This window comes from Malaclemys terrapin, chromosome 7 (genome assembly GCF_027887155.1).
Source record: "Malaclemys terrapin pileata isolate rMalTer1 chromosome 7, rMalTer1.hap1, whole genome shotgun sequence".
In the NCBI taxonomy this organism is placed as follows: Eukaryota; Metazoa; Chordata; order Testudines; family Emydidae; genus Malaclemys; species Malaclemys terrapin.
Genome location: NC_071511.1, coordinates 67,059,470 through 67,082,621, shown reverse-complemented (window position 1 = coordinate 67,082,621; position 23,152 = coordinate 67,059,470). Strand labels below are relative to the sequence as shown.

General features: G+C 40.4%; 1 protein-coding gene across 2 annotated transcripts in view; it reads left to right on the top strand.

Annotated features, from left to right (window-relative positions):
- DLG5 (discs large MAGUK scaffold protein 5) overlaps positions 1-23,152 on the top strand; it is a 204,877-nt gene that overhangs the window by 139,570 nt on the left and 42,155 nt on the right. For both annotated transcript variants that reach the window (XM_054034358.1, XM_054034357.1), the window contains 10 exons: positions 55-314; positions 5,881-6,193; positions 11,462-11,692; positions 14,712-14,896; positions 15,481-15,606; positions 16,722-16,854; positions 17,502-17,629; positions 19,234-19,409; positions 19,882-19,985; positions 21,023-21,115. In XM_054034358.1, coding sequence (XP_053890333.1) covers positions 55-314; positions 5,881-6,193; positions 11,462-11,692; positions 14,712-14,896; positions 15,481-15,606; positions 16,722-16,854; positions 17,502-17,629; positions 19,234-19,409; positions 19,882-19,985; positions 21,023-21,115 — 1,749 coding nt within the window. The remainder of the gene's footprint in view (positions 1-54; positions 315-5,880; positions 6,194-11,461; positions 11,693-14,711; positions 14,897-15,480; positions 15,607-16,721; positions 16,855-17,501; positions 17,630-19,233; positions 19,410-19,881; positions 19,986-21,022; positions 21,116-23,152) is intronic.

Sequence of the window (23,152 nt, the reverse complement as noted above, 5' to 3'; positions counted from 1 at the left end):
AAAAGTCTCTTATATCTACCTCTTACTGAAATTATCCTTTTGTTTCTTTCTTAGGTTATGAAACAGAATGGATCCTCAGAGATACTAAATAAACTCTATGATACAGCAATGGACAAGCTAGAAGGTGTGAAAAAGGATTATGATGCGTTAAGGAAACGGTACAATGAGAAGATAGCAAGCCACAATACAGACCTTAGCCGGCTAGAACAGACTGAGGAGGAGAACAGGCGTCTTCAGAAGCAGATTGACATGTTAATGAAACAGAGGGACACAGCAATACATGTCCAGCAGCAGTATTCCTCCTCTCTTAGAAGGTATAGGCAGCTTTTGGTGGTTTGTGTACATTGTGTAGGCGATACCAGTTCTGCTGCGAGTGGCATTTTAAAAAGATGTTTAGAAAAATACTGGTGTATGTTACCATTTGTGTATCTACAGTGGAAGGCACCTTAATGAGTATACAAAAAGAACTCCACACACCATCCCACACAACTTCAGGGACTAAAAATCATTAAGAGGAAATGATTGTCCTGCCCAACCTTTCCCAGGATTACGTTTTTATCTATGTGAAATCCTGTAAAAACTGTCCTTCGGTTCATCTAAGAAAACTTGTGGTTCATAGTGGTTTATTTTTCCCTCTGAGCTGTACTTGACTCCTATCTAAGGGGAGTCAAATGTACATTCAAGGATATATTAGGTGTTATCAAACCTGAAATGTTTGGGGCTTTGTTTGCCGGGTTTAATGAACTCTACTCAATAGATGATGAATCCAGAGTTCTTGTTCTGGGAGTGGAATTTTCGCTAATGAAGAGGGCCCCATGCCTGGAGAAAACCTTCATGGTGCTGTAAATGTATCTCAGAATGCATGCTGGTCTCCAGTGGTGCTGCAGCCTGACCGCATCATGGGTTAGAGTCTGCTGAACAGAAGCCCTCGAGGGTGTGTCTTCACTAGGAAACTTCTGACCTGTTCTTTAGCAGGGCTGTCAGCTGGGTAATGCCAGCACAGAGTGGGCACAGGCATTTTTAGCACCATGTCATCTAACTCTACCCTGTGCCTGGCTTACGCTAGAGCTTGAATGGCTTACACCATTGCTTAAAAGGGGGTCAGAAATGTACAAGTGTAGAAAAGGCCTGAAGAGGATGTGTGGGGGTGAGTTGGGGGTGCCATGGGTTTTTCCTGCCATAAATTAGGGGATAACCACATTCCTTATGAGGGTCAGAGCTGAAAGTCTAAAATTTTCTCTCTCGGTTTTCCAAGTTCCTCCCATCATCCGTGAACACAGAACTCTCTGTTAGCTGGGATTAGGGCTGCGGCATGGACACATTTGCATTGCCATTTATGTATCTGTGATGCATCAGAAGTTTAAACCGGTTTAAAAGAACGTTTTATACACTGCTCTGTTGACTCCTGGAAGTGTGCAAAAACTTAATGTGCAGTAGTGAACAGTGCGGGAATTCTGGTTGCATTGACAAAGGCTTGGTGACAGATGTTCTGGTCCTGTCCTCCTCTTTAGAGAGGAAGTAAATTTTATATGCAGACTTCTATTTAAATTCTAGAATCTACTTGCTTGGGGATTTGTATAATGTACTGGCTCTTAATGAGGCATATGGAATACTCTGCTCAAGGCTAGTACTGTATAGTCACTGAAAGAGTCTTCATGAAGAAATGAAGTCTGTTAGTAAATCTGTTGTGTTGTGTGGTATTATAGTGTAGCACTGGAATGTCAAATCTGGGGAATTTGAGAAACTGCAGTCCTGTTCCTCAGAAGCATATGAGAAAGCAAGTTAATTGGACTGAGGAACTTATTTAATTCTTTTTATTCATTTCATATGGTGTTTTTTGTTTTTGTTTCTGTTGAATTCATGGTTATGGGGTTTTTACCTGTTAGCTCTTTGCTTGTGACTTCTTTTTCCCTCTTCATAACCATTCAAAAATATATTTAACGGAATGGGAAAATTATCATTAAAAACAGCTTGAAAATAATCCTTGTACGTGGTCAGTATATTGCTTTTAAGCATGAAATATTGCTCTTTTCAAAATTCATTTTTCAGAGTATCAAATGTACCAAACCTGCAGTTTAGGTTAAAGACTAACTCACTACAAAACTTGCAAACTTCAGCACTTTTTAGCTGCAGTTTGGTTTAAAAACATGTTTAAGCAGAGTCTAAATTGCATTTTTTTTTGTGTGTAACAAAACATGGCTTGGTAGTCTGAGTACAGAACACATTTTTCCTTTCGGCATGGCCCTCAGGATTTTGAACATGGACTAAGTTACCCCTACAATTCCACCTACTGTATGCAATCACATCAAAACAGAGACGTGGCATATAGTCTGTCCCCCAGTGAGCACTCTTGAGGTATTGGCCACCATTCCCAAACTTAGCCCTCCTTACAATTCAACCCATCCTCTTTCATAACAGCAGCTGCAAATGCTGCACTGACCCTGTGGGTAGAACAGGAAGCCTCTGAGCTGTGAAAGTGTGATGCCAGCTGTTTCTTGCTCTTTCCTCCTTGGAGGCAGAGAACAGTCAGCTCAAGGTCAGTTCTGAAGCCTGGTTTTCCACATGGAACTTCATTGTATATCTACTCAGCTATCCGTACTATGATAGTTTAACAGATAGAAGAATCCTCTACAGAAGATATGATTTTCCTCCCCCATTTAGATACTTCCTGATGGCTCAGAGGTGGGGGGTTTTTTCTGCTTAAAAATACAGAATCTTCTTTATAGTATGTATCCGCTTTATAAATGATGATCCATTTCCGTTCAGCAGATACTGATTTGATTTGATTTTTTTCCTCCCCTTCTCTTCTCTCTGACCGTAATGGTGCTTGGAATGCACATGGCCACAAGATTATACTTCATGGATGTGTATCTCACAGGCTTTTAATGTATTATCTATGCCTGGTAAGATGCAATCTCATCCTCATGTTTGCCCACAACTCCAAAAGAAAAAAAAAATAAATATACTCCTTCATAAGCCGAATATTTTTGGTAAAAAAGTGATGCATCAAAGAGCGGGGGTCGGCTTATAAACAGGTCTACACCAAAATTTGATGATTTTAAACTCTATGGAATAATTGAATATCTAATACAGGGATTGGCAGCCTTTGACCCGTGGCCCACCAGGGTTTGTTTACCTGCCACATCTACAAGTTCGGCCAATCGGGTCTCCCACTTGCTGCGGTTCGCTGCTCCAGGCCAATGGGGGTGGCAGAAAGCGGCGGCCAGAAAATCCCTCGGCCCACGCTGCTTCCTGCCGCCCCCATTGGCCTGGAGTGGTGAACCGCGGCCAGTGGGAGTTGCGATCGGCCGAACCTGCGGACACGGCAGGTAAACAAATCGCCTCGCCCCGCCAGGGTGCTTAGTCTGGTTGCCAATCCCTGATCTAATACATTGTAGTTTTGTTTACCTGGAACGTCTGCAGGCTTGGAGCCCATCAGCTCCCTGTGGCCGCAGTTCCCCGTTCCCAGCCAATGGCGCGCCACTTCCTGCAGCTCCCGTTGGCTGGGAACGGTGAACCGTGGCCACGGAGCTGAGGGGCTCCATGCCTGCAGATGCTCCAAATAAACAAAATGTCCCGCCAGCGGCTTACCCAGATGGGCCGGGAGCCAAAGTTTTCCAACCCCTGAAATATAAAGTCGGCTTATGAAAGGGCCATACGTTTTTTGCTAATTTTACCTATCCATTTTGGGGGGGGTCGGCTTATAAACAAACGGGCTAATGAACGAGTATATACAGTACTTAACAGTAGATTTTTCTGTTCTCTACAAACTAGTGAGCTGTAAGGAGATTCTTTAATCTGCACTAATGGCAGGGGAGATGCTTGTAAATTACTGACAGATGTCTCATTAATGGCATGAAGATGCTTTAAATTTGCAGGTGCCCTCAACTAAATATCTTAAGTAGTGTTCCCTGCTTGCCGGATATGCCCAGAGCCTGGCAAAGCCTGACAATCAAGCTAGATCATGTCAAGTGTGTTTGTGAGAACACAAAATATGCCAGAGGCATATAGGAATTGCCATGGTGGATCAGACTAGAAGTTCATTAAGTCAGGTAGCCCGTTTCTGCCATTGGTAATAACCAGATGCTTCAGGAAAAAAGGTTCAAAGAAATCCCTTTGTGTAAAATTATGGAAGAATATGCTCCTAGGAGAAGTTTCTTCTAAACTTCCATCAGTTAGTGGTTGGATTATATCCTTCATTATTTTTTAAATTCTATCACTATAACTGTGGATGCTCTTATTATTCATATGGACATCTAAGTCTTTTCTGAATCTCACTAAGCTCTTGGCCTCTTATACCTTGTGTTAAAAAGAAATGTTTTTTTAATCAAATTTAAATTTGTTGCCCTTAATTTAGCTGATGTCCCTTTGTTCTCTTATCAAAATAAGGCAAATAGGAGCATCCAAATTACTGTCCTTATCCCCCACATTATTTTCCACGCCTCTGATTTATCTCCTTTCTAAACCATGACATTGATAATTTCCGATGTCCAGATCTAGGACCCCATTTCTCCCCCCACCTTTGCTATATCCTTTCTGTGATGGAGTGCCCAGAACAGAACACATTATTTCAGGCAAAAACAGACCATCAATTTCTTGAATGGTATATTTTCAGTATTATTATTGATCACATTTTATATACATTGTAACATATTTTTATTTGCTTTATTTTTACTGCTTCTGTGCATAAAATGCATGTTTTTACTGTTTTAATTACAAATCTTTAGTTGCAACCACCTGGCCCTTCTCAATCCCTAAATGGGTTCTGGCCAGGTGGGGCAGGAGTTCGGGGGATGGGAGGGCTCCTGGGACAGAAACGGTTGAAAAGGACTGCACTAATACACTAAAAGCTTGGCTGCACGTACATCACTGCTGTAGCACTTTAGTGAAGATGCTACTATGCTGATGGGAGAGCTTCTCCTGTTGGCGGAGTTAATCCGTCTGTGTGAGAGGCAGTAGCTAGGCCGATGGGAGAAACTCTCCCTTTGATAGGTTTCAGAGTAGCAGCTGTGTTAATCTGTATCCGCAAAAAGAACAGGAGTACTTGTGGCACCTTAGAGACTAACAAATTTATTTGAGCATAAGCTTTCGTGGGCTACATCCCACTTCTTCGGGTGCATAGAATGGAACATATATTGAGGAGATTATATATATTTGATATTTGCAGTCTACGCTGGGGGTGAGGTCGGTATAACTGTCACATGTGGGTGTGGATGTCTCACACCCCTGAGTGACGTAGTTAGACCACTGTAAGTTTGTAGTGAGGATGGATGCCCTTTAAAAAAAGGTGTTCTGCGAAGTTTTGCTGTTTACTGCACTGTTTCATGGATACTCTTGAACACGGAGGAAGCATTTAGTTGTATAGACGCGCACTACAATAAGATTATCCAGAGGAGAGCAGCAAAAATGATAAGAGGTTTAGAAAACCTGACCTATGAGGAAAGGTTAAAAAAATTGGGCATGTTTAGTCTTGAGAAAGAAAAGCCGGTAAGTCTTCACATAAGTTAAGGGGCTGTTACAAAGCGGACGGTAATCAATTGTTCTCCATGTCTGCTGAAAGTGGGACAAGTAGTAATGGGTTTAATCTGCAGCAAGAGAGACGTAACCTAGACATTAGAAACTACTTTTTAATTATAAGAGTAGTTAAACTCTGGAATAGCCTTCCGAGGGAGGTTGTGGAGTCCCCATCATTGGAAGTTTTTAAGAACAGGTTGAACAAACACTTGTCAAGGATGGTCTAGGTTTACTTGGCCCTGACTCAGTGCAAGGGACTGGACTTGATGACTTCTTGAGTCCCTTCCAGCCCTACATTTCTACAGCTCTATAAAAGGAAAATGCAAAATGATGCAAGCGCCTTTGTTTCTTTTTGTTGTTGTTTAGGTTTGAGTCAATTCAGCAAGAGCTAAGCAAAGCAACTGTGCAGAACAAGGAGTTGCAGAGAGAGATGGAGCGGTTACAGTCAGAAGTGACACGGTTCAAAACAATGCAGCTGAAGGCAGTGAAGGATGCAGAGAAGTACAAGGAAGAGAGAGACTCTGTTTTCAATGAGTATCGCCTCATAATGAGTGAGAGAGACCAAGTGATCAAAGAGGTGGATAAGCTTCAAACTGAGCTAGAGCTTGCAGAGTCCAAACTGAAAAACACTTCCTCAGAGAAAAGAGTGGCTAGTGAAGAGATGGAAGCTTTAAGACAGGTACCAAGGGACCATTTTATTGTGGGTGGGAGGATAAAGAGGTTTTACCAGTGCCTTCTTGCAACTGTGCAAAAAAAATGTGTGCCTGATAGATGGGAAACATGGCTTCATTGTGAAAAGGAAATTCCCTGCTGACGTTCTCCTGGCGACACTCTTTATACAGTCGAGTACCTGTCAGCTGCAATCTGCTATGCACTTGACTTGTTCTGTTCAGTTCACTTCAAATTCTTCATTTTAAGAAGCCAACCTTTTGTATCCAGCAAGTGAGGCACTGTATAACAATAGATAGAACTCAGATATATAATTTTTTTCTTTCATTTTTAACTGGTAGCTAATAGAGAGACATCTGGGTATTATCTATTAAGAATAAGACCTAGCATTATAAAATAGACTCTGTCTCATTTTAACATCTACTCAAAGACTACAATTATGCCCCCTGTTCTTTGTCGTTTAGCCTCTCAAAATTAGAGGACATTTGGCACTGCGATTTACAAAAATGCAGGCACTGCTTTATAAATCATACTAATCCAAAAGTGGTATTACTTCAGCAATATATTCTTAAAATGTTTAAAACATGAGTGCTGTTAGTAGGATTTACAAATGCAGCTTGCTGCTAAATAGTAAAATAGTATTCACTTGGTCATTCAGTTTTCAAATATTTTGCTTAGGTATGATTCACATACGACCGACTATTTTTCTATTACCCATAAATTTTTTTTTCTGCTTTTCTTTCACACCCTTGATCACAAATAATCCTTTATATAAAATTATCTAACTGCAGCACTTCTGAAAACCAGATCTCATTTATTTAGGTACATAAATATGGGTTAGGCTATGTAGCCAACACTCAAGCAACTAAGTTAAAAAAACTTTGGTCTAACAGCTAGCACCTACTAAGTTCAACTATCTGGAATCTAAATCACTAAGGCCTGGTCTACATTTAAAAACAAATAAAATAAATAATTGACCTAGCTGTGTCACTCAACTGTGGAAAATTTTTGCACCCTGAGCACCGTATTTAGGTCAATCTAACTCCAGTGTGGATATGGTGAGGTTAATGGAAGGATTCTTCTGTTGACCTAGGTACTGCCGCTCAGAGGGGTGGATTAACTACATAGAAAAACCCCTTCCATCGATATGGGAAGTGTCCGTACTACGGCTCTACAGAGGCACAGGTGCAGTGCCATAGCTGCAGTGCTGTAGCATAGACATGGCCAAAAGGTGGGGTTTTCAGAAGCTCTCAGTGTTGGCCTAACTCCGATCGCATTGAAGACAATTGTAGTTTTACCATTAACTTCAGTGAAAGCAGAGTAAAGGTAATTCTGAGCACTTCTGTAAATCTTACCCAAAGTTGACTGAACGCTCATAATTTGTTTTAACAATCAACACAGTTCCTACAGCAATTTGCATGGGTGCTTATTAAGTGTAGGATTAAAAAATAAAATAAACAAGCATTCCCGGAGAGTTAGCTCACAATCTTGAAAGCCCACTTGAATGAGTAGTTGAATAGGGACAGGAAGAAGGAGATAATCCTGATGAGCAAGATGCTAATTGCTGACATTTTTTTAAAAATAAAATGTTATGAATGTTTTTTAAGGGCAGATACAACTCCTGTGTCTGTATAGTGAGGCTGCTTCTGTAGCTTTTGCTAGAACAACTCTTTTAATGATATTAAGATGACTATGTTGGCACTTCAGTTTTTCTTTATAATTATGGGGATATTCTGCCTCTGAGCAGGGTGTTACTTTGTTATGTAATGCTGACCGTATGAACTTGCATTTATCTAGTTCTGACTGGATCTAGTACCTGGACAGGAATTTGATAGGGAATTTGAGAGTGGTTTATTGATCAAGTGACACTTCCGCTTGGAGTACCATGCATGAGAATCCCACGTAAATGGGATTATCCTTTCAACGAGTTTGACTACGTCTCATACTGCAACTGCTGCATATTGTGTGTAGCTCCTCCTAGTGATATGTTGCAGTTATGACGGCCATGTATTATGGTTATAGCTATTTGTCTAAAACAGCACTGCATCAATTTAAACTGTTTTAAATGTTCATCCTGCAGTACATCTGTGTATAGTGATGCAGTTTTTGTGCTATTACTAAAATGTAAAAGCTACGAAAGCTAGGGGTTTTTCTTATAATTTTAGCTTTTAAAAATTAAATGAGCAAATGAGCCATGAACTCTCGGACCTAGTGCTACTCCCTAGTTTCTAAATCTTCAGGGGTCCTGCATGCTCCAACACAAATGGATTAAACCATATCTGAAATGTATGGCACACACAGGTGGTAGAACAAATCAAAAGTAGGAAAACTGAATTAAGCGTTCTTATTGGGACAATTTCAGGCAAGAGCCCAATGATTTTAGCCATACACAGAGCTTTCGATAAGGGATTTTTGTCTGTTTTTGCAGGCTCATGTAGCCTGCCATACCATTTTACTTTAGGATGGGGGTGCACAAGCAACTACCTGGGTATATGATACTTTTATCTCAGCAATTCAGTTGGCTGTTTTCTTTGCCAAAAAAGTTGTCTTCGCTCTTGTATCTTACGGGGCTCTTCATCACAATCAGGGCCGGCTCCAGGCACCAGCTGAGCAAGCTGGTGCTTGGGGCGGCAGATTGTTCGAGGTGACATTCTGCCCAATCCTAGGGGGGCACGGCCGCTTTTTTTTTTTTTTTGTTCCACTCCGGCCGCCCTGCAGGGGGTGGCGGCGCGGAGAACCAGAACGCCCTGCAGGGCAGTCCTCTTCCTTCTCTCCCCGCCAACCGGAGCGGAGCCCTCGTGGCAGGAGGCGGCGCAGCGGGAGGGGCCACGTGGCAGCGCCCCTGCTGTAGCCCTGGCCGCCCCCTTCTCTCTCTCTCCAGCCCGCTCCCTCCCCCTCCGCCTCCCTCCCTCCCCCCAGCCGGTCCCCCTGCACCTGCGCTTTGGCCATGCCACAGGTTTGTATGGTTTTCTTTTGCTTTGCCGTTCTGGCCGCCCCGTGGTTTTTTTTTTTTTTTTTTTTTTTTTGCTTGGGGCGGCCAAAAAGCCAGAGCCGGCCCTGATCACAATGTATTCACATTTGAAAACTTCCTACAAGAGTAAGAATTTTTATCACAGATGCAAACAGCAGTTCACTTTCTGCCTGTAAACCAGCTACATTCTCCATTTGATTATATAGTAATGAAATTGTGTAATTTGAGTTTTACATACCTGTAGGCAGAAGCAAATTGAGCAAGAATGAGCAACACTTGCCCAATCATTATTAGCACTGTCCCACGCTTATAGTTGTAGCAGTACCTTTTGTAAATAATAGCTGCAATATGGCGGTTCTTGTTTACCAAGATAATAGGATAAACTCTTCAGCTGGGATTTGGGACTGAAGTTCCACAGTTTTTTATATTTACAGCATCCATTTCTGTTTGCTAAAGAGAAGAGAATTCTCTGGTGATCCAGACACACAACCATGTTAGCAATCTTCGCTTCCACACTGGTAGTCTCTGTTTTACCTACTCATATCCAGAAGTCCTGCTTTCCCACCACTGTGTGGAATTTAACACTCCCACCCTATTCAGCCATCATGTCGGTGCCACGCAGAATGATTCTTCAGATCAGAGCGCTGCATTTTCTATTGGGAATTGTTTTGACGGGCATCAGATGATATTTGATCTTGTGCCGTCAGGTTGCTGTTCAGTCTAAACTGCATAAAACAAACAAAGCTGAGAGGAGGCCTTACTATTGAAGGGATGTCTGTTCTAAGAGTGGTCCACACTAACCCCCCACTTCGAACTAAGATACACAACTTCAGCTACGTTATTCACGTAGCTGAAGTTGAACTATCTTAGTTCAAACTTACCGCAGGTCCACACGCGGCAGGCAGGCTCTCCCGTGGACTCCGCGTACTCCTCTCACTGAGCAGGAGTACCGGCATCGACGGCGAGCACTTCCGGGATCGATGAGGGATTGATTTATCGCATCTAGACAAGACGCGATAAATCGATCCCAGAAGATCGATTGCTTACTGCCGGACCCAGAGGTAAGTATAGACATACCCTAAATCAGCCAGTTGCTTTATTTTATGTCAGTGTGAGCACCTCTGAGAAAATTATGGCAGTGCCTAATTTTTCCAAAATTTTAAAGTATGATTTTCTAATATTTAAAAACCTTTTCAGGAGTGATTCCTTTGCCCCAATGCTTTGTTGGCCTTTTGGCTCTGCTGAACGCTGATGAAGCTTTATTACTTCTATATAACCTTTATCCAAGTATCTCAAAGCACTTTCTGCAGAGAAATTATTCAAGCCATGCTACAGACTGATGTGGTGGGCCTGATTTTTTTCTGAGGTACTAAACAGCCACAGCTCCCACTGAAGTCAGCACCTCAGAAAATCAGGACAAGTGATTTGTTCAAGGTCATACAGACTGAGTGAGTGGTGGGAATAGAATCCAGGAGTCCTGGTGCAAGTCTCCTACTCTAACTGCTATACAAAAATCTCTGTTGTAATATAACAGCAGGATTGTTTTTATGATCTTAACAGCTCTATTTAAAGTCTCCTAGGAATAACTTTGTCTTCATGGTGTTGCACAGGCCCATTAGTAGAATCTTCACACCTTGCAGTTGATTTGCATGCTACATTCAATATAATGTATTGTTCACAGTATTTTATGGCACATCATATTCTTATAATAACATTTCACGGTACAAGTACACACAATTGGTGTCTTACACTGTAAGATACTCATGTCCCTTTAAAACAAATGTGAAGCTACAGGGCACTCATTAACTTAGGCTGGAAAACAGTATCTCAGCTGTGTAATAATGAAGGAAATTGCTTTGAAATAGCACAAAAGGGAAAGCTTTGTGCCCGCATTTTGCAAAGGGGAGCTGTATAGCACTATGTAATTACAACTTTGAATAAAAATATATTTAAAATATGTAATATGATTGTTTTGTGTTAAATCTGACTGGCTATCCAGGACTCCTGAGGACTTGAAACAAATGTCCTTTCTCCAGGTTTCTCAGAACCATGAGTGTTCCTAGATTGTGCTTAATTATTCAGACAGCAAGGTGTTTAAATGTGATGGTATGGCAGTTTTAACACTTTGCTGAATATTGTTGGCTATTCTTTTTCTGCATTTAATATGGGGACAGAGCTGTACTATTCCCCTTTTTGCAGAACGTTCGTTATACACCCCCAGTTTTTAAGGTGTCTATGTGTATTCAACTGGAAAGAAGAAATATTGCTCTGTACCTAACACCCTGCAAACAATGGGTCTCGTTGTAGGAGCTAAACTCAGCTCTAGTGGAAAGAGATCGAGCAATTTGTGAGAGGAATGAGTTGCTGGAAAAGTACTGTCATGAAGTGAAGGACAAGGCTGAGGCCCAGAAGGAGCTTGATCAAGCTTGCAAGGATATAGAGACAGTGAAGGAAGAAAGAGATGTTGCCAGGAAAGAGAGAACAGAAGCTATCATCCAGAGAGACCATCTGCTAAGGGAATATTACCAAGCTCGCCAGGTACTGGCTGTCTTTGAAGATGGCTTTTTCTTTTTAGGTCGAGGAGAGTAAATGCCATTCGGCAGGCGTGTAAATGTCTTGGTACAAAGCTTTTTTTTTTTTTTTTTTTTTTTTTAATCAATGAAGAATGCTTCTTATGCATGCCTGCACACACTTCTTATGAGAGGGGAGTGACTAGACTACTTGTTTAAAATAAATCAATCAGTCACCGTTTTTAAGTTTCCATTTATAAAGGGTTAATAAACGGTTAATAGATTTTTTTAAATATATGGTTAACAGACTGTTATAGCCCAACAGTTCAGCAGGTTACAGTAGTGGTGTGTCTGGAGCATCACCCCCTTGTGGATCTTCCAGGACCCCACTGAGGCAGGCTCTGTCCCACCAGCTAGTTTTCCTGTCAGTCTTATTCCAGTCCTGGGTAGGGTTGAGGGGCTCAACCCCAAAAATGTTCAATAACAAAAAAAATCCCCAAACACCAGTCTGTCCCCCAGTCTTCTGGTGGGAGGAGGGGTGGGGCGGTGCATCCCTGCCCTTTCCTTTGGGCTTGGTTCCCCCCACTAGTCTCTGATTTGAGTGTTGTTTGCTCCTTGGGGTCTTGCTGCTCTGGCTAGCAGGCTCTTTGCCTGTATGCCCTGAACTGAGCCAGGTGGTCTTTTTATTCTCCCACTTGGCTTGGCATTGGCTGCAGGTGAACAGAGTGGGTTAGTTGGATTTAAAGGCACTCCTTAACCCCTTCTTTGCTGGTATGAGTCCTCTGTGCCCCATCTCAGTCACTTAAAACAATCTGTTATACCTTCTGCTGGTGTGCTCATATATATCTGTTACATAGCCACTTATGTCTGTAACATGCTTATTATGTGTGCCAACAATTTAAACCTTTTATAGAGCAATTTAGAAGTGTGACTAAAAATTTTTTCTGTTCTGCATAAATTTTTTACATTCAATCACCCTAGGATATACGGATCATTAAAGAGATGATGGAGCACATCAAGCTGTGACTGTTAGTGATTATATAGAAGAGTTAAAATATTCTTGCAGTTTTGCATGTTTGTAGATCTGTTATATGTGATATTACATACATACATATACTGTAATGTAGTAATATGTAGAATCCTACACTATCCCTGCTTCTCATGCTTGAGAAAGAACTACAGGATTTACAGTAATTTTATATTAGCAAAGATCCTTCAGAAGGTTTTTTTGTGTGTGAGAAAGGCGTATTTTCATTTATCTAATTTCATTATGGTATCAATCCTGTATAATAGATTCTTTTCACCACAAAAACTCCCCCATCTTCAGCTTTCTATGCCATGTATATTTGTCAGTCTTGAATCAGCATCCGAGTGAGAAATAAAACTAGGAATTCAATTGGGCTGTGCAGAACCCTTTTATTTTCAGTTGGCTATCGTGCCTCCAACTTTCTATCTTGTTGTGCAGAAAGCTTTTCTCCACCTCCCCCCATCAAAAACCACTGATATGGGAAGACCTTGGCTAGATTTGCAGCCTTCTTCAGAGAATCAGCATGAGTTTGGGAATACTTCATGTAGGCAGGACCGGCAGCATCTTGTCACTCAGCAGTGTGCCCCCACCTCCCAGATATGTAAAGAGTTGCATTTGATGGACTCCAAAAGAGGAGCCCTACCAAATCCTCTGCTGAATGAGAGATGGCTGTTAAAACAGCGTTTAAGGATCTGTACAGCAGGGGAGATACAGAGAAGGAACTGTAGGGCTCCAACACAAGACCCTCAAGAGGAGTGAAATGTGACTTCTTAGGGCCTGTCTTTGTTTTATGAAGGGGAGTGGAGGATCCTGAAAAAGCTGAGTGAAGATCTCTGTGATATACTCACTGCTGGATACATACTACATAGGGTCAAGTCTCAGTTGTTGTGGGTTCATTTGGGGATTTTGAGGGATGCGGTGGGGGGTGCGTGTGGAAGAGTGGGAAGGGAAATAGCACAATGAAAGGCAAGACATGAATTTTTGTGGCTTCTGTTAGTTCTCATGAATTAGTATTACACTTTTCGGAGTGGTGGGTTGGAATGTGGCTGGGGGTTTTAAGCATGAATGGCTACAATTAAAACCATTCAGGGAGGCATACAGCCCCAAAAGTGTAGTGTCCTGCGTGTATTGACCTCCTAGTACTAGTAGGACCCCTCTACATGTATTTAGACCCTGTTCCTGCAAACACACAGTTGCTTAACTTTACCCAAGACAGTGGTCCCATTGAGTTTATCAGGACTACTCACATATGTCAAGTTAAGCTCATTTGTAACTATCTGCAAGATTAGGGCTTGAAATGTGATTGTGTTAAAATAAGCTTTTCTCTTGTGGGCACACATAGAAGTGTTCTCTTTCAGACAGCATTGTCATGGTCACTATTTCCTTTGGTGTTTGAAATCTGCAATGGTAGAGAGGTGCGGGTTCAATTTTTTAAAAAGGAGAAATAAAATCTTTTCTAAAACGTTGAATTAAAACAAAAATTGCTTAGAGATCTATTATTCTCCTTGAGAGATTAGAGACTGAATCACAAGTGTAGGTGTACTGTAAATCTGTATGTCTGATGTTTACTGCCTGCCACAGGATCAGTCCTAGACACTAAAACAGCCAGTCTGTGCCATGATTGTTCACTGTGTTATCTTGTATCTAGCTGTCCTTAGACATCTTCCGTCTGTGTGCTAAAACACATCAATGAGTCAGCAAGATATCACTGAAATATGAAGTATATATTGATTTTGCTCTAAGATGAAGAATCTTCCACCATAGATTACAGTCCTATGAGTCGTTGACCGTCCTCTCTTCCTATTGACTAAAATGCCTAGAGCCAGCCCTGAACCCTTTACGCAGGCAAAGTTCTCACTGATTTTGGGATTCCCACTTAATGGTAGTTTAGTCTGTGGCAGGATTTCAGGACTAAGCCCTTCATATAACAAACCTGTAGTAAGGGTTACAAAACCCAGTGTGGATACTCATTCTATGAATTGTACATAAAATAAATATTTCTATATATTTGAACTCATAGATCCAAGATTCTGCTACATTGGACATAGAAAGAGCTAACAAAGAAATTGAAATGCTTCGGAAGCAATATGAGGCCATGTCACAGGAGCTAAAGGAAGCCGTCCAGGAAGCAGAAGTAGCCAAATGTCGGAGAGATTGGGCCTTTCAAGAACGGGACAAGATAGTTGCGGAAAGAGAAAGCATACGGTAAACCTGTTAGCTGATATGCTGGTGCTCTTCATAATCTCAATGGCAGTGGTGTTCTTGTAGTGCAACTGACTCTTTCAGAGTTTGATGGTTTTTGATAGCACATCTTTTAACTTTTTTGAGCCAACGCATGATTTTATCACAGTGTACTTAAGTAATAGGAGAATACCCCTTCTTAATTTGGTAGGGTCTTCCAAGACATCCTTCTTAACAACCTACCCCTTTATCACCATACTAACTTCTCTCTGGTAAAGATCCCTCCAGAGCCCATCAGCACAGCGGTCTGAGAGTGGAAACAGGGTACCTCTTCCTCCACACATAGTGCCCAATATGTAGTACCCATTGTCTAAAAAGCAAGGGACCTGAAGCTTGATTTCTGAGGATCTAGTCATGGTCTTACTGTCTGTAGAACACCTAACACCTCTTTTGTTCTAGATAAACACTAAGTACAAAAGTGGAATTTCAAAAGGAAGGATTTTGTAGCAGTTAAAGGACATGGCTGGTATAAGGATTCAGGGTTCTGTAAGTTAGTAAATGTAAGTTGCAGCTTTAAAGTTTTACCTGAACGTCTGTTATTTTCAAAGGACTTTGTGTGACAACTTGAGGAGAGAGCGAGACAGAGCTGTGAGTGACTTGGCAGAGGCTCTTCGCAATCTCGATGACATGAGAAAGCAAAAAAACGATGCTGTGCGTGAACTGAAGGAACTAAAGTATGTGTTAAAACGATTTCATTGCATAGAATGCTTTTTATACTAGAAACCTTTCATTAACAGACTCTTCAGGCCTGTCTACATAAGCGAAGTCTGCATCCGTGTGACTAAGATAACACTAGTACACAAACCCCCTAGTATAGACACACTGCCCCAACACAAAGCAGGGCTCGTTCTGGTCCAGCTAACTTCAGTAACATACTCAGCTTAAATAGTAATCAAAAGTTTTATTGCCGCTTGAGCTTTAAGAAAGTATCTTGATTCTAATGCTTTTAAAAAAGCTATTCAGTTAGAAAAAGATAAATTTTCAAGTCAACATATACTGATGAAATAGTAATTATTTTGAAATCTATGTGCCCTTGGCTATCATAACCTTTTGCCTGCAATATACCCACCTTTTCCGTTAAGATTAAATGACTCTTAAACACCTATTGTACACAATAGGATCCATGTGTAGGTGAATTTATAGATCAGCATTGTGTAAAATGCCAGACAAAGGGCAAAAGGAGCTGGTTGGTTAGTCATGTTACCCCCCAGCAAATAAGAAAGTCTTCATTCTGATTAGACTACTTCAGTCAGAAGCGTAATGTGTTCGGAACATGTCTCCATACCAAATGTGTCTGTTGAAATGCACTGAAGCAACACTTTCATTGCAGTCAGGCTTTCACTATAGCTTTGTTCATTACCTCCAGATTCCCACTGAACTGTAAATAAGAGGAGAAAACATGCATCACATAATTTTTCAGAGTGGTAGAAGATCTTATTTTCAGTGCTAAATCACCTCCACTTCTCCCTTACTATTTGGAGCAGCTTATGTTGGGGGAGGAGGAGAAGAATCTACTGCTATCTTTCTTGAGAGGCATTTTCTATATGTTCATGAATGGAACTTGTTTGTAAGTTTCCTACAGTTCATATAAGAGAAGATTACAATATGAAGGAAATGAAGTTTTAAAAAGTGATTTCAGGTTTCTACTTAGATTGTGGGATTGGATAGACTGAACAGAGATTGTATTGCTAAGTTAGAGAAGGAACTGTAAAGTACATAATCTCATTCATTCATTTCTTTACATGGGAGCTGCTGAATCACCTATAAACACATGTCTTTCATTCCATAGAGAGAAGATGGAGAACCAGTTGGAAAAGGAAGCCAGGTTTCGGCAGTTGATGGCCCACAGTTCTCATGATTCAGCTATAGACACAGATTCTCTGGAATGGGAAACAGAAGTGGTAGAGTTTGAAAAAGACCGAGTAAGCCCAAGATACATTGAAGACTTTAATGTTTTATATAAATGAATTGCTTGATGTTTCAGCATTACATCCCTTGTACAATGGGTTATAAAAATAATGCTGTTTGTTGAATATGTATTTTTAAACATTATTAATTTTAATTGTGGTTACATACTATAAATGCAGTATTTACAACAAATATCATACCAGTCAGATATGAAAAGCTGACACATTAAAGCACAATAGACCATAATCAAAAAGCTTTGTTACAGGAAATCTACTCCCTCTTGTGGAGTACAAACCATAGATAACTTTGCCATCTAATCTTGTAAACCACACAACTGTTGCCTTTATATAAAAATGGTGTCTGTGTAAATAAATAAATAAATAAACAAATATTTATAATATTTTTAAAACAAGGAGATTAATTCCTAACACTAATGGTGGTAATAAAATAGTGAACAGGGTTGTATTAATCCCTTTAATACCTCAGAGAGGAACTGAAATCTGTGTATAATAATTTGTACATCTGAGATATTGTTAAAGCACAAAAAGATACAAAATAAGGGCATAGTAAAAGCACTCAGTTTACAACTTCTGTGTTCATACAAATGCAAATTAGTTTGAATTCGAGTTGAATTGCTTGTAACATTAACAATGTTTATTAGGAGGATATGGACTTGAAAGCACTTGGTTTTGATGTGGCAGAAGGTGTGAATGAACCATACCTCCCTGGAGACTGTGGGATTTTTGTCACCAAAGTAGACAAAGGAAGTATTGCAGATGGTCGATTAAGGTACAGTGTTAACTGGTAAATCATTTGCATGCCACTTGGAAACACTTATTTTAATTTGCTTTGGTTGTAAAAGAAAAAAAAAAAAGATCAAAATATTATGGATGGTTGGTCACCTCTCCATATTTTAAGTGGGTTCTGTTTTAGCTCCCTAATAATTTAGGCTTTGAACATTGGTTTGATCTGAATATTGCAGTAAGAAGAAGGTATTTGCAAAGCATTATGGAAATAAATCTAGCTATTCTTGATTTACAGATCATTTTTTAAAAAATCCCAATTTGAAATGTTGACATTTGTCTGTTGCTGGTTTGTCTGCCTCTAGCACTTAGCCTGTTTCTGTCTCTTCAAACTTTCCATTTACTTAGATCTTCTTGAGAATTTGTGGACAAGTTATAGTTGGGGGAAAAAAGATTATGCATCCGAAGAAGTGGGCTGTAGTCCACGATAGCTTATGCTCTAATAAATTTGTTAGCCTCTAAGGTGCCACAAGTACTCCTGTTCTTTTTGCGGATACAGACTAACACGGCTGTTACTCTGAAACCTATGGATAGTTTGTGACTCAGTCATGATGCCATAGTGTCAATTCAATTTTTTTGCCTCTTAAGTGGAAGTAGAATCATGGACAATTCAAGCATCTGGCCCTCCATTGGTTGGTTTAAGCTCACAAAAAATTGTGTTGTCTGTACCACAAAGCTAGAGGAGACCTTCCTTTTCCATAAGTGGTAGAGGCTTGCATTTTGAAGCAGTAGAACCAGAGCTCTTGTCCAGGCTCTGCAGATGTGTGTAGGGTTTATTATGGAAAGAAGCCGCTCCATGGTTAAAGTTACAGCCACAGTCTAATTATAAGGCTAACTTTCGCCTGCCTTGTAACTCATGTTTTCAGATTTTTACAGTTGAGGTCTCAATAAAAGCTGGAACATACGGTGACCTTTTTGTTTAAATTAAGGGAATACTCTCTGATATTAAAGGGCTTTAAATGGCTCCCATTTGAAATTTTTTGAAAGTGTCTAATGAAATGCTATGTCTGCCCAACAAAATTGCATCAGAATACTTGAAACATAGGTAGATTTTGAGATTGGCTCATGCACGAGGCAGTTTTCAAGAACAATAAAATTTTGGGGGTAACAGAGGGACGGCAAATTTAAGTGGTTTGCCAAAATCTGAGATAGAGCCCTGACTATTGAGATAACAACCATGACTTATTCACTTTACACTCACTCATAAATATTGCTTGAAATATCTGTGTTTAGTTAGGCCAGCTCTAACATGAAGCTAATAATGTTTAATGTACCTGCACAGAAGTGCCACTCACCACATTTTTAGATACGAGGTGTCCCAAGATCAGTAACTTGACTAGGAGATGCTGAGGGCTAGTGGGGTAAGCAATGGCGGTGGAACCAGGAGGACCTGGGACTTACTCAATGTCATTAATAGATGCTGGGAAACATCATCCTTTTTCAGAAATGGGGAGTGTTAGCCAATTGAGGGTGGCATATCAAGGTTGTGCTAGTGCTATTACTGTCCTTTTAATTAATTATTGCATATTGGCAATGTGCAGCAAAGTATTCTTATAACATGGACTTCCTTGCCTTTCTTTTAACTGCCAGAGTGAATGATTGGTTGCTGAAGATAAATGATGTGGATCTTACTAATAAGGATAAGAAGCAAGTTATAAAAGCTGTACTTAATGGAGGAGGAGTTATTAATATGGTGATTCGAAGAAGGAAGTCCTTAGGCGGGAAAGTGATAACACCTCTGCACATCAATCTTGCTGGGCATAAAGGTAATTATTTACATTTGAATGCTCTGGGCAAGCTATTAATCCACCCGCTTGAATTGTTATGACTTCCTAGATAAGGGTTCTCATTAGCTGTTTTTTTTTAACTGAACAAGAAGTAGTGACTTAAGTTAAGGATAGATTTCTTGCACAAATACTGCTAATGTATCATTTCTCACCTCTCGTTTGTCCTCTATCAGGAGGCTTATAGGAGTTCAGTTGAATAAGCTTGCAAATCCCTACAAGCTTTTTTTCTCCACTAGAAAGTGCTTATAAATCTATATTACATTTTGGGTTATCTGTAACCCTTTTCCCATTGTTTTTCTGTTTTTTTTTTTTAAACGTTATTAGAAGTTAAGCTAATTTATTTTCAACTGCATTTTTATTACATGCGTTTCTTGTTCATGCAGGTAAGTCAGATATGTGCTAAATTATTTGAACTGCAGAAATGAACTTGTTTTATCTTTATGGATTTCAGATAGTGGAATTAGTTTAGAAAATGGAGTATTTGCTGCTGCTGTTGTGCCCGGTAGCCCTGCTGCCAAAGATGGGTCCCTTGCTGTGGGAGATAGAATAATTGCCGTAAGTCTAAAGAACAAATAGAATTTCAGTACCACAGATAGTATGAAACACATTTCCTTTTCTTTAAAACCTAAAACCTTTTTATTTGACTTCATTGAACTGTTTTTCTCAGTTTTAAATCTAATGATCTATTGAATAAACATGTTGGTGTTTGTAGGTTGGGTGAGTAATAGAAAATACAGGCCACGTTTAGTAGTTTCATTGATGAAGTTTTGAAAATATGGTTGCAATAACTCATCCTTCAGACATATTTGTGGACAATCTCACTGCCTTCCCTTTTCACAATAAACGATAGGTAAGATGACTTAATACAAGGCCTATACAAAGAAGTTCCAGGAATCTTCTTTAGACCTCCATTAGAGTTTAGAAATAGAAATTATCTGGGATGATCTTATGACTATTCTTCCGTTAAAAGTGGACCTATGTCTCCTTTCCACTTCTGGCTGCATTGATTAAACTACAGGTGCTCCTGCAATTTGCAAAATCCCATGAAGGCCTGTCTTTACCTTCAGACTTCCTCTGAACTTGAGAAGACTCTCGCTCTGCTATACCTGCTATTTCAGAACCTCGTTAGAGAAAGTGGTTAGACACTTGTCTCCTCCAGGATGGTGCTTATCTCTTCTAGGAACTGCTGGAGATCTGTGACCTGTTGAATAATATCTTTAAAAGAAGTTACATATTTTATTCAGAGGAACGGATCTCAGGGAGGGTAGATTCATGCAAATATATAAAGATACGTAGAGCTATATGCAGTGGAGCAATCCTACATTAAATGCCAGCTCTAGTGAAGTAGGAAGTCTATAATTGCAGTTCTGGTTAGAGCAAAACTCTCATTAGTGAAATTGTCTGAAAAAGACCCATTCTCCTGATATGCAAAAATGATCCAATTTACCAGGATACTGACATTTTCCTTTTTGCTTTAGTTTGTTTGTTTGTTTTTTTGGTGTAACCACTATTTGCCTATCTCATAGAATGTAAACTAAGACAATTGCCTGCTGCTAGGTTTGTTTTGCTAATTTCCCCTTGTTTTTATGCAGATTAATGGCATTGCACTAGATAATAAATCACTGACTGAATGTGAAGCTTTGCTACGAAACTGTAGGGATTCCCTTACCCTCTCATTGATGAAGGTGAGTGTGGGGACAGGAAAGGAGGAAGTGAAGCAAAAGGTTTTTTTTCTGTTTATACATTTTTTTTTTTTAATTGTAAAGGGGAAAAGAACACATTCATAAAATGAATACAGTAATGTGGAAACTCCGCTAAATGAAATGGCTTTGTCCTGGTTAGTAGGGATTGGTCCCTGTCGGTAGTTACGGTGACGGGTTGGATCACAGAAGACCCCTTGGGGACTGCCAACTGATGTGCTGAGACTACCTCTGAGCCCGTTTTCCCTGGCAGCTTGGGACTTCAGTACCCTGCCCGGTTTGAGCCAGACACACTAGCCTGCTACAAACACAGACCCAGGTCTGAACAATGTCCCCCCAAATCTGCAGGCTTAACTGAAAACAGCTTAAGAAGTGTTCCTGTCTCCAACACTCAGATGCCCAGCTCCCAGTGGGGTCCAAACTCCAAATAAATCCGTTTTACCCTGTATAAAGCTTATACAGGGTAAACTCATAAATTGTTCACCCTCTATAACACTGATAGAGATATATGCACAGCTGTTTTCCCCCCAGGTATTAATATATACTCTGGATTAATTAATAAGTAAAAAGTGATTTTATTAAATACAGAACGTACGATTTAAGTGGTTCCAAGTAATAACAGACAGAACAAAGTGAATTACCAAGCAAAATAAAATAAAACACACACATCTAAACCTAATACAGTAAGAAAGTGATTACAGATGAAATCTCACTCTCAGAGATGTTCTAGTAAGCTTCTTTTACAGACTGGACACCTTCCTTGTCTGGGCCCAATCCTTTCCCCTGGTTCAGTCCTTGTTCCAACTCAGGTGGTAGCTAGGGGATTTCTCATGACTGCAGCCCTCTTTGTTCTGTTCCACCCCCTTACATACCTTTTGCACAAGGCGGGAATCCTTTGTCCTTTTTTGGGTTCCCACTCCTCCTCCTAACTGAAAAAGCACCAGGTTAAAGATGGATTCCAGTTCAGGTGACATGATCACATGTCACTGTAAGACTTCAAGCCCTCATTCCTCCCAGCGTGACTTACAGGAAGATCTGCAAGCAAACAGAGCCATCCACAGTCAATTGTCCTGGTTGATGGGAGCCATCAAGATTCCAAACCACCATTAATGGCCCACACTTTGCATAATTACAATAGGCCCTCAGAGTTATATTTCATATTTCTAGATTCAGATAGAAGAATGATACATACGTACAAATAGGGTGACCACACTCAGTATATTATAAGCTTTGTAATGATAACAAGAGACCTTTTGCATGAAGCATATTCCAGTTATATTATAGTCACACTCATTAGCATATTTTCATAAAATCATATTGAGTGCAACGTCACAGTTACCACCTTTGGATGGTTGTTAGGTATCCTACAGTATGTGAAATTCAGTGGTTGCTCTCAGTTCAGTTCCCGGTGGATTGCTGTTCACATAAAAAAATAAACCTACCAACAGAACTGGTAATATAGTCCCCTCATTAGCATCAGCTGCAGGAAGTCTGCATGGATATGGAACTTAAATGTCCCTTGCCCCTAGAAAGGGTTCCCTCTGGGTCATGAGTGAGGATCACTGGTGGGAAAGCAGACTCTGCCCATGATGAGGAATAAACAGAAGTCTTCATTCTGAAGGGCCGTCAGTAGGGAAACACTTTTATTTCATACTGCGGTTGTTCCTAGAAACCCCAACTGACGTTAGGGGCCGATTATGCCAGGTGTGCCACATACACACTGTAAGAGTCCCTGGCCCGGAGAGCTGGCAGGCTAAACAGACAGGACAGACAAAAGGTGGGAGGGAAAACGGAGACACTAAAGGTGATTTGCCTGGTGTCATTTGGCATGGTGGTAGATCTAGAACTAGAATCCAGATCTCTGGACTCCTGGTCCAGGGCCTTATCCACTACATCATGCTACCTCTGTGAAAGTCTTTTTAAAAGATCAAAAAGGTTTGTTTTATCAGTCTTTATTCAATCTGATTCCCTGTACCAGCAATCTGTGAGATTTTGTTAAGCTGCCCCCTACTCTCCCCATCC